The sequence below is a fragment of the Lathyrus oleraceus genome, chromosome 6 (assembly GCF_024323335.1).
Source record: "Lathyrus oleraceus cultivar Zhongwan6 chromosome 6, CAAS_Psat_ZW6_1.0, whole genome shotgun sequence".
Taxonomy (NCBI): Eukaryota; Viridiplantae; Streptophyta; class Magnoliopsida; order Fabales; family Fabaceae; genus Lathyrus; species Lathyrus oleraceus.
This window is the reverse complement of record NC_066584.1, coordinates 372,922,865-372,935,008: the sequence shown is the minus strand read 5'-3', so window position 1 is coordinate 372,935,008 and position 12,144 is coordinate 372,922,865. Positions and strand designations below refer to the sequence as shown.

General features: G+C 32.7%; 2 protein-coding genes across 6 annotated transcripts; one reads left to right on the top strand and one right to left on the bottom strand.

Annotated features, from left to right (window-relative positions):
• Positions 1-5,061: 5,061 nt before the first annotated feature.
• Positions 5,062-6,141, top strand: LOC127090970 (uncharacterized). The gene has a single exon (XM_051029455.1). The coding sequence runs from the start codon at positions 5,299-5,301 to the stop codon at positions 5,884-5,886; it is 588 nt and encodes a 195-aa protein (XP_050885412.1). The 5' UTR covers positions 5,062-5,298; the 3' UTR covers positions 5,887-6,141.
• LOC127090968 (protein FAR-RED IMPAIRED RESPONSE 1) lies at positions 5,292-10,582 on the bottom strand. 5 transcript variants are annotated; one of them, XR_007791838.1, is made up of 7 exons: positions 10,217-10,582; positions 7,959-10,111; positions 7,789-7,845; positions 7,641-7,697; positions 7,415-7,558; positions 6,680-6,784; positions 5,292-5,548 (listed from the first exon to the last, which is right to left on the bottom strand). XR_007791838.1 is itself a non-coding variant. In XM_051029453.1 (5 exons), coding segments are annotated over exons 1-5 (2,304 nt in total). In that variant the 5' UTR covers positions 10,218-10,582; the 3' UTR covers positions 7,202-7,522. The 5 variants fall into 5 exon arrangements, 3 of the variants coding, with proteins under 3 accessions (XP_050885410.1, XP_050885409.1, XP_050885411.1); XR_007791837.1 differs by having other exon boundaries at positions 7,415-7,697; XM_051029453.1 differs by lacking the exons at positions 5,292-5,548; positions 6,680-6,784 and having other exon boundaries at positions 7,202-7,558.
• Positions 10,583-12,144: the final 1,562 nt, after the last annotated feature.

Genomic DNA, 12,144 nt, shown 5'->3' with positions numbered 1-12,144 from the left:
ACAATGTATATGAGTGTTGACTCGTTTTTTGTATGTAATGTTGGATTGATATTAATGATGTAAACTATATAAATTTTGATACATTTTAATGTATCTTTCATTTTTCTATTTTTTTTAGATATTTGTATTTCATAACATGTTTTGTTTACATATCAGGTTATGTTTGAGAAAAGAGGGTTAGTCTAGAAATGTACTTCTTGACGCGTCCATTTTGTAAAAAATTGCTAACAGGGATTAATTTGTAACTACATTTTCATATACACACTGATTTTACTAAACAAAACATGGTGTATATTGATCTAAAACTTGTATAAATGGGGTGCCCTCATCTTTGAGACATGATTAGGTTTCTAAGGTCTGTAATATTCTAAAACTCGTATAAATATGGGTGCCCCTCATTTTTTTAGCTAAATCACACACAAAATGTCTCAATATCCATATCTTATTTTCGTCTACTTCAACAGAGAGAGACTCCTTCTTGAATTTAGGTTCACAAAGATCACTCATCTTTTCAATCTAAAATCCACACTAGAGAATTTGTTGTGTTACCCAGACAATCGAAGAGGTGTGATGTTCTATTGTCGTCCACCCTCGATTGACAACGAAGGAATATATTTCACTGTTACGAAACAAAAGGTCTGATCGAGGTGGATGTGAAGGTTACGAGATCGACAAAGATATTCTAAAGATGTTGAAATATCATCAACCATCACTTGATGATGAAATGTAAGGTTAGATTTACGATAACGATTATCTATGTAATGTTATATTTTTTATTTATGTCATAACAACGATTGATGTTAATTTATGTAGTTCTTCCTATTTTGCATCTGTTTCTGGTTTACAAACACAATAGTTTCCGAAAATACATTTCTGAATTTGTTGTGAGGTTTTTGTGCGTCTGAAAACGCATCTTCGTATTGTATGAGCATTTTTTATTTTTCACAAGGGTGCGAGAACACCACTAAGGATGCAATAAACAATCTCCAAATTTTATGTTAATGTTGGTGCCTACAAAAAAAGCAATACATATATATTAGATGGTGCGAACCTAAAACCCTAATCTATCGTGTAAACAAGTATATAGGAATAAGCATATTAAATCTCAAAATTGTCAATTGACGGGTGTGTTATTTGTTCATTCATTTCATTTTATGTGTTCATTCATTCCAGCATATAGGTGTTCTATTTCTTCTTTTTTTTCACCACCAATATATGATCCATTTGATGGGTTAATCTTGTTTGAGAATCAATTTTGGTATCAAGTGCTTCAAACTCTTTCCTGATAATAGTTGTGGGGGATCGAGCACTAGTCCATCCTACCAAATTCAACACCAATCACCGTTGAACAAACTAACCATTGATTTTAGGTGTCCTATTTCTAGATAAGTAATAGCGCACAATTTTAATAAATACACAGTAAACTCATCATGTTTAATTTTTTTAACTATCTTAAACTTATCTCAAAAATAGTGATGTAAATTATTTTAAGTTGATGATGTGAAATAATGAACTCGCATGTAATTGAAAAAATATATTTAATTCTTTATCAAAAGTTTTAGTTTTAACTTAATAATTATTTAATTTTATAGTTAAAACTAAATTGCAAATAGTTAATATAAATAATTAAAATATAAATAATTAATATATGTACATTATTAATATATCTATTTATGTGTCTAAATAATGATTTGTTGCAGTTGTGCTAGCTCAAACATATCAAAATAGGTGGATTTTAAAATGGAGACAAACTATATGAATTAAAAAAAATATAAGATTAAAATTAGAATTAAATTTTAAAAATATAACAAAAAAATATTTTTTTTAAATTATTAATTTTATGAATATTTATAACTTATTTAAATTAATAGATAAATATAAATAATTAATATCGTTGAAAATTAAATCATAAATCAACTTAATCATTTAATTCAAGTAGCAAATATTTATTAAACATTTGAGCTATTCACTCACCTATAATAATATAAAAACTTTGAAATTATAGATATGATTTTTTTAATAGTAATACTATCTTGATTTTTTAATTATTGTACTTAATGCTAATGGACACATGCTCTTAAGATCAACTTTTATACATTATTTTAGGAGTTTTTTTTCACCTTTAGGATGTGGCTTACACTATTGAAAATTTAAATTTTCTCTTATGTATTTTTAGAGATGCATTTCTAGACGCACCTTAAAGCACCTCATCCTTTATAAATCGAGCAGTTATCTCATTTTTTTCTAAATTTATTTTGAGATGTATCTGTGAAATTTTTTAGAGAGTATTCGGAGATGTATCTCCGAAAACAATCATGAACCTTATTTACTTCGTTTTTTTCATTGAGCTGGTTCATTTAACCATTCAGTGATATTTTCGAAAATGCATATCTGAAAATGTCAAACGAAAAATTGAATATATCACCACCTTGCATGATCATCTCTCTCACACTCCAAATCACTTCCATAACCCAAAATCTTTTTAAAAAGTTCATTCTCAATCAACTTTTCGACTCCAAATCATCATTATTATGTTTATCACATCAAAAGAAGCAAAAAAGCTATAATTTAAGATAAAATTCATTTATTTCATCCCTCATTGCTTGCATTAATCTTCTCTTTGAGCTGAAAAAATGAACGTTGAGTTCGGATGTGCATATCTGAATTCACCTGGTCATGTTTTGGATGTGAATATCCGGATTTTCTTGCTACTATGAGTTTTTTAAACCATTTTTCTATTTTGGTTTGTATTAGATATGGTGCATCGAGATATGTTTCTCAAAGTTGTTGTAAGTAATGATATAAAATTGGATGTAGTGAATGATGATATTAAACTGGATGAAGTGAATGATGATGTTAAACTGATTGTAATCATAGAAATTTAATGTAATTTCTGGTATACATAATCAAGTTTTTCAATCGAGCTAGTCGGTCATCCCATCGTATGTCACCTTAAATTGGAGGAGAAAGAAATTGTTTCGGACATGTCTTTAATCAGGGTGATGCCAAAAAACATACTTGCAGATTTGAAATGGAAAAGAACTAGAAGTGTTTCAAATATCAGGCAGGTATAGAATGCGGGTTATCGAAACAACATAGCGATAAGAGGTCATATATCTGAAATGCAATAACTTTTGAAGCTTTTGGATGATAACCACTATGTTTTTAGGTATATAGTTTGTGAGGATAAAGTCATTGTTCGTGACATATTTTGGACTCATCCTGAAAGTATCAAGTTGTTCAACATATTTTTCACTGTCCTCATAATTGATTCAACGTATAAGACCAACAAGTATAGGCTTCCGCTTTTGGAAATTGTTGGTGTTACTTCTACAAAAAGACTTTTTCAGTGGGATTTGCATTTTTGGAATTCGAAAAAGATGTAAAAGTTACATGGACCTTGAGAATATGCAAAACTTAGTTGAAGGACCAAGAAAACATGTTGAATGTAATTGTCACTGGTCGAGACATCACATTGATGAATTCAGTTGCAAAGGTGTTTCCTCCATCCTATGCATTACTTTGTCGATATCACATAACATTTTAGATTGTAATCGATACACTTTTTTTGAAGGTATTATCATCAACGATGTAATCTTGATACGATTTAATACATAAGTAATATATATCAATATTTGATGGTGTAAATGTCGACTGTTTCAGTTTATAAATTTTATGATTTTGTTTACACAACTTCTGGTGTAATTTCGGTTCAGAGTGATTTCGTATATGCATATTCAAATACATTCCACACTAAATTAAAAAAAACACAACATGATAGTTTACAGATATGCATATCAGTAACACCATTTTTTTCGTAAAAAGAAATAGGGTTTATCCGAATATGCATCTCTGAAAAGCTTCCTGGTAACAAAATAAGGTTTCTAAGGTCCAAAATGACCCGAAACTAGTATAAATATGGTGTCTCTCATCCCATATTTTCTACAAAACACACTACAATCAAAGAATAAATGTGTATCCCCACCTTACTTTTTTGTATTTCAATGATGCGAAGCCGCCATTTCAATTTTGGATCACTGATGACACACCTCTCGTTGATCTGATATCCAAACTGAATGCTCTCCTGTGATATCTAGAAAATCGAAGAGTTGTCAAGCCCGAGTATCATTCACCCTCGTTTGACAGTGAAGCGAAGATACAGTTCACCAACTTTGAACTGAAGACGGGTGAAGATTTAAAGGTCATGTGAAGTACATTTTATCGTTATACATCAAATGTCTGATTGAAGTGGATGCAAAGATTGTTAGATTCGTCGACTATATTATCAATATCTTACAACGTCATGAATTACATGTTTATAATGATATGTAATGTTAAATTTATATTTACAACTATCTATGTAATGCTGAGTGTTTTAATTTAATGTCAAGTTGTTTTTGTTTCTAGATCTGGCTCATATTGTCTTTATTTCTGGTTTGAAGTATCAACTACATTTTCAGATATGCATCTCCAAATTATACCAAATACACTTTGGGAGATACAACTCCCAACTAAAATTAAGTATAATAGAGGTGACTCGTTTATTTGCATTCGATTTTGTGAAAAATGGATGCGTACAGAGATGCATTTCCGAACTCTAGAGACATTTTTTATGTTTTCATCAAGGATTTGTAAGAAGCTATATAGGTTGAAAAAGACATTCCCTATTAATGACAATTGTTTTTTTTTCTTTGGTATTTCATGAATGTTGTTTTTCACCAACAAAGCAACAAAATCTTTTATTCTTAACTAGGCATTCCCCAAGACATCACGTTTCTTGCATGCAAAGCAACAAGCTTCCGTAATAAGAGATTCTTGCAACTTGAATGTGTTTGGCTATATCAGTCCTTGCCGAATCCTGTACCATTCAAGAACTCTGAAAAGCTATCAAGTTTCATTTTCCACCCTTCTTTTTTGTACGAACAAACAAATACCATTAAAATCAAGAAAAAGCAACCTCATTAGTGGGTGCTACCAATCTTATCTATATGGAATTCGTTTATATTAGTTAACTCTAACAACATTGACTAAAGAATCAATCAAAGGAAAGTTTATCTTGAAAATAAGTTAATCCTTTTTCAATGTAAAAAATAGAGTTTTCTCAAACAAACCTACTTTTTTTATTCTTTAACCACAATTGTAAAGGCATAGTTAGCATTCTCATTTTCAAAATATTCTTGCTTTTCATCTTTCCTTTTCACACTTGGATAAACACTATATAACATTAACATTAAACCAATCTTCTGTGGGCACCAAAATCTTCTTAGCTTTAGCTTCTTTTGAGTAGTAAACAATTCTATGGAAAACAACAACAGTTCATCAAATTCTTCTGTGTGCACCAAAATCCGTCATGTCTTTGCAAGCAATCCTGCTCTCCAAGCAATTCAAAGAATCTCAAGCATCAATCAAGAACACAAACAAATCCCCAATGGTTCAAATTATCCATCATCAAATCCCAAGACTAGTATTGTCCAAACCAAACCACATCACAAGTCTCAAACAGAAACATCATCAGAACCAATCCATATCAAGTTTGATTATTCAACACCTACATACAAAGAGAAAGGACACTCATCGGCAGTTTCAACTGTTGGAAATTCAGAACATGTTCCCAAGAAAGCAGTGACACACAATGGTAATCAACAAGGTAAGGAATCAGTGGATATAAATGACACTTTCAAAGAATTCATTCAACGTGCTAAGAAGAAAATCAGAACCATGTCGACTATCGGTCGGGGTCAGAACAACCCTACAGCTGAACCAGATCATGAAATCCATCATGGTACCACTACTGCTGGCAAAAATGAAAGCCATGAAGACCATTTTCAGGACTTCATTCACCGCGTTGGGAAGAAGATCAGAGCCACAACCATGAGAAGAAATTAAGAATTTGATTATTGAAAAAGGGTGTGTCAAAAGAATGTTGATTAGTAAGCTGGTGTTGGTAAAGTGTCGTGTTAAGTAACTATTATCTAATATAGGTAACTGAGTGCAGATAAAAATAAGATCAGAGCCTATTATGGTTTGCAAGCCTAATATTTATTTCATATCTCATATTTGTGCTAAATTGTAGACTTAACTTTTAATTCTACTTGTGGATTGTGAAATCTAATGATTACAATATGACATGTTATCATTGAATGGAGTGATTCTACCAAGAGATACAACGAGAGTGACTTGATTCCCTATTTATATGTTGACATCTTAATCTATACATATATCTATAATATAGATGCCAACTCAAAGGAAGTTATCAGTAATATACCTCTCTTCTCCCACAACTAGTAGGTTCTTTTATGTAGGCTCTAGAAATGGTTTTGGATCAAAAGCTACTTGGAAATTTCCTTTGATAACTGACTATATGAGTTGCATCTAAGTTGAAATTAAATGTTTGGATTATTGGCTTTCAAAAGTCAGATGAGTCATTGTGGTAGTATTACCACCATGCTATAGAGGAATTACATCTGCATAGCTAATTTTTTTACCAAATATGAGGAACTATTCTTTTCCAGACATGCTTTGTCTTTTTGTTATAAAGGATGCTATTAATAAAGGTGGTTCCTTTTGATAAGGTATAAAGTTTAATACCATATAAGGTCCTATCTCTTTAGCACAATAGAGCATGCAGTACAATCACATTCATAAAAAACAGTAAGCCAATCATTCTAATTTTGTATACCTGAACAAGACATGTACATAGAACATGATCCGAAGCAAGAGAACATTGCCAAGCAAGCACGCCTAGTTGGGATGATGGTTCTCCGTTTCCCTAACCTGTGTTCAACTTCCACCAACGAGCCACGCAACTCATTCATGTAGAAGACAGAATCATAGTAATAAAACTCATTCATGTAGAAAGCAGATTCATTGTAATAAATTGTGTTAGCTTCAAGAGGCAAATTCATGTTGGAGTTATAATATAATGAACTGAGAAAATTTGTTGCAGTCAAAACCAATTTGATGAAGTATTACTGCAGAGCTTAGTATAATGAACTGAGAAAATTTGTTGCAGTCAAAACCAATTTGATGAAGTATTACTGCAGAGCTTAGGTGCTATTAAATTGCAAGTTGGGAATTTTGTCAAAACTCCATGGAGAGTTAGAAGTAGAATTTAAAGGAGATGTTCAAATTTTGATTAAAGATGTGAAAATCTCTTGGTTCCAAAAAGATTTGAAAGAAGCAACTTTTCTGAGTCAATAAAGGCCAAGTCAAAGGAATATTTTAACATAGCTATTGTATGTACATATATGTAAGCTAGAATTTTTGTGCACGCCATGCACAAATTGCCATTGTATTTACATTGTTGTCACATTTGAATGTTAAATGTAATGAAAATAGATACTTTTGAAGCCTTCAAGTTTCAATATGATTAATTATCAAACATCAAAGAAAATCAAAATCGTTCTAAATTTACCTATTTAAATGGTATAAGAAATATCTAAATATTTGCAAAAGCAACCCACTTCTTTTAACAAGGAACAACTATAATTATCATGCTCAGAGTAGCGGCTGATCTATGTCTTTATGATGATAGTTGATCATTCCTATTGTGTTGTGCCTGTAAAAAAACACATGGCCAAAAAAATTACAGATTTCATATCAAAGTTTGACCACGTTACCAGAAAAGATATAATCAATACCAGTACAGGTTCAGAACAGGACCCATTCTGGCTTATGGTTTGAGTACAATATAAAACCTACGAAACAAATATATTAATCAGCTATTTCCACAATGTAAGTAAGGGTTTAGATAAAAATAAAAAGCACTGGGTCCTATATTTTCATCACCTGGCTTATATCGCCAATATGTTCTTCAACTTCTTGAACAATAGGTGTACACAAGCCCTGCCATAAAAAAATCCAAAATTAGAGATTTTTTTACTATGCTGTAATATTATTACACATACAAATAGAGTTCTTGTGTTTATAGAAAATAAATTTGAGAATTTCGAGATCACCTCTTCTTGACTTTGACCCTTTTTGTTTTCCTGGTTGTTCTTTTGAGTTTTATTTCTTGCAAGCTTCTTCTTCAAAATTTGATCAATGTCAGATGTCTTCCTTTTTGAAGGAGGACACCCATTACTCTGACATACGGCTGAGTCAAGAATCCTAGTTACATGGTTTGGAATTGAACTATTTTCTTCTATAATCCTGGAGGATGGCCCTTTACAAGTTAATACATTTTTCAAGTCCTTGATCCAATTCATCATTTTCAGTAAATCTTCTTCAGAGTTTATGCTTGTAGAAGCAACTTCGTAAAAGGCATCACATGCTTTATTAACACGTTGCAATTCTTCAAAGCCACGTTTAATCAATGTATATCTCCGCTTTACATACTTCCTCCACCGTGACAAGATATAATAAGGTGGCACTGAATCAGTTTTGCCAATGAGCTTAAGCACACAAAGAATGTGTCTACATAAAATTCCTTTAAACTCAAATAAGCGACATGTACACTGCAATTTGAAGTCTTTTTCATAGAAAGATACCTTAAACACCATATCTTTAATTTTCTCGTTTACTTTCTTATTTTCAGTAACAGAGAATATTGAATTCAAGTCCTCCAATCTCTCAAAACTAGTATTACAATACATCATAGAAGAAACTTCTACTTGAAATTCTTTGAATTTTGCATTGGTGAATGCTTTTTGAAATTGAACCTCAAAGCCAAAATGACTTACACATGCAATTGTTGTGTTAAATGAATCAAAATCAGTCATGCTTTCCTTTTCAATTTTATCATTCAATACATCATCATATTGTTCAACAAATTGCTTCAACGTTGTGTTTGAACTTACGTAACCATCAAAAAATGAGTATATACTTTCCTTCCTTTGTGTAGTTGACAGTCCAGCCCAAAACGTGTCTTTCACATACACGGGAACCCAACGATACCGCTCATCAAATAACTCTTTTAGCCATTCATTATCATGTAGTTTGTAATGTTCTATCATATTTCCCCACCTCTCCATGAAATCACTTTTGCTTTGAGAATCATATACCACATCATGCATAAGTGTTTTGATAGACTCGTAACAAGAGCGTCTACCTAACATTTCTGGGATCTTTTGTATTATATGCCACAAGCACCATCGATGACGAGCTTTTGGAAAGGCAACCTCAATTGCATTTTTCATTGCTTTATCATCATCAGTAATTATTCCATTTGGAGCATGTCCATGCATACATTCCAACCATCTTGTGAACAACCAAGTAAGAGTTTTAGTATCCACGTTCGACAATATTGCACACCCCAACAAAATAGACTGGCCATGATGGTTCACTCCAACGAAAAGGGCCAATGGCAAGTCATACTTATTTCTAAAATAAGTGGTGTCAAAAGTTATGACTTCACCAAAATACTCATCTGCAGCCCTACACCTCGCATCTGCCCAAAATAAATTTTGTAAATTCCTTTTATCATCCATATCAATTGCATAATAAAATTGACTATTTTTCTTTTGCATTCTAAAAAAAAAGCTATGAACTGCATCAACATCTCCTCTCCCAAGTTTTAGCCGCCTTACTTTGTGTACATGGTTTCTACAATCTTTTTCCCCAAAAGTAAAATTCTCACACCCATTCGTTTCAACACCCACAAATTGAAGACTTCTGCTAACATTGACTGCAGCTTGATCACTAAGTTCTAAATTCTTCTCTACACGAGGCCCCAAATTCTTGTCCAATCTAAAATACCGTCCTTTGGTTTGGCCAAGTTCGTGATTATGTTCAAGAACAACTCTTGAAACGGTAATTGTTCCATCTAAAGCTATACACGCATTCAACCTAGCTCTACATTGTGTTTTCGAGGTAAGATATTGCTTTGAAGGATTCTTTGAAGTGCTCACATACTTTCTTGCACAATTACATGCTAGAGTAAAGTATTTCCTTCCATCATCACCATTTTTTGAACTTATTTTCCCAACTCCAAAACCCATACGTTTAGCATAATTAGTGTAATATCGAGTAACATCTTCTTCGGAACCAAATGTCATTCCAGTTCTAGGTTTTTCATCTTCATCACAAGCAACAATTGCCACTAAACTATCATCACATCTTTTATTTCCTTCCTTTATTTCCTTTTTATCGGAAGATGCAACTATTTCTTCCACTAATGCAATAAATTAAAAAAATAAACTTAAATTAATCAATGTGGGAGAATTTTCCCTCTTCGGATATGAAAAAACAATAAATAGTGAAAAAAATCAGTACTTACTTATTTAAAAGTGAAAACATTCGTGTGAGAGAACTGGTTGACGAAGAATTAGGGTACAGCGACGATTTGGTAATAACGGCTACCTGAACCGCTACGGTGGTAGTTGCGGCAGCTGGGACGGGTTGAAGAGATGGCGAGACGGTTATGGAATTATGAAGCGACGAAAACGGTGCAACTTGCATAAGTGACGAAAACGGTGCAACTTGCAGAAGTGACGATGAAGGGTTTCGTAGCAGGAGAGAAGATAGGTTCGTAGGAGTTACGATTTCCCGATTCGTGCACTTCGTGCGCTTCGTTTCTTTTGTTTTCTTTTTCGAAATGCAGTTACGTTTCAAGGCCGTGAAAACGGGTCGTACGCGTGGGCCGAATCTAGGCCCTGTTGTTCGTGCACGTGAGAGTTTTGAGCATTTAACTTGATACAGTCCAATTAAAAAATTTAAAATTTTTGAAATTTCTAATTTTATATCAGAAGTTTTAAGCGTACATTGGAAATTTTGTGAATTTACAGGTTTTTACTACTGTTATAGGACAGATACCGTAAATTTCAAATTTCCGAAAGATATATATCGGAAATTTCAAATTTTTCGGAAGAGTTATATCAGAAATCATGATTTTTGCGTAAAATGGTTAAGAATCCTAAAAATTTTGGATTTCCAGTATAATGGAAATTGCAAATTATGCCAAATTTTCGGTTGCTCCCAGAATTCTCAAAAACATAAATTTTCACTTTTTTGGTATAACGGCCTGCATAAGTGGTTCGATAGTCATCACATATAATAGATACATATTTAACACAAAAGTTATTCTACGTACAAGTTTACAAAACTACTTAGGATGACTTTCTAACTTCATCTTCCTAGTGCATAATTTGTCATACATATGCTGATTCACATGCTTTTGGATCTTCAGTACAGTTCTGTCTCCAACGGTCAGTGACGGGTGGCAATAAACTATCAAGTTTCAATTTTACCTGAACCTAATGATTGTCATCGACAAAACCAACAACAATGATTTTATATCTGCTCGTATACATAGCTGAGTCAATGTAAGAGGGAAAAAGGTAATGTTAAGTCTCTTTGACAGGGAGACAAATACGACATTGTACCTACTAGCAATATGGTAACCCATATCAGGAATCGTTATACATTTTTCTCGGCCCTGCACATCCAAGTGTTCTACTTTTAAGGCATTTCTAACTTCAGAGACTGTGTCATAGAAAAAATTGGAAAACAATATAAGGTGCTGATGAACTTGAGTATCTAACTGCGTCTGAACCAATGACCATGACTCTTCGAACCATTCCAGTAAAGTCGAAATAGCCTAAAAACCATAATTTCCATTGTCACACACATCAACAATGTCATTAATGTATGGATGTGAGAAACCAGGAAATTGAGATAAGTAAAGATGCCTCGAAGATACAATGGTTGGTTGACTTTGACCTGGCAGACTTGAAGGTTGACTTCCCGTTGGTTTCATGCATAGCTCTTTGTAGTTTGATTCTCTTGCGAGTCATCACCATACTCTCATTGTGAAGGATCACGATGCACATCACTCTCTTCACATTTTCTGCTCTTCTTGACTCCCCTTTTTGGCCTGTACTTCATTGGCGGTGAACACATCAAAGTTGTGGATGAATATGTTAGTTCCCTAACCTTTTTCTTCAACACCTTTTGGCCTATAATATCCAAAAAATTGAAATATGTATTCAACTTTTCACACTCTTTTGCTTGCATCGTATGTATCTCTAGCTTTATACACTTGAGTAATGATCAGTCTCCAATTCTACTTGTTTTCTGACACTCATTCAGCACAATTTCACGAAGTCGGTAACACATTAGTCTACATGTTTTGTTGTTTTGTTTAGTAAATTAGATGTTTTGTATTTTTGTTTCAATTTATTGATCATATTTGGTTTGCATCATTAT

Coding starts and splice junctions, on each gene's coding strand:
- LOC127090970 (XM_051029455.1), top strand. CDS start 5,299: ATGGAAAACAACAACAGTTCATCAAATTCTTCTGTGTGCACCAAAATC.
- LOC127090968 (XM_051029452.1), bottom strand. Junction 7,846..7,958: donor AGGGTCAAAGTCAAGAAGAG/GTGATCTCGAAA, acceptor TTTTTATGGCAG/GGCTTGTGTACACCTATTGT. Junction 7,698..7,788: donor ATATTGGCGATATAAGCCAG/GTGATGAAAATA, acceptor TTTGTTTCGTAG/GTTTTATATTGTACTCAAAC.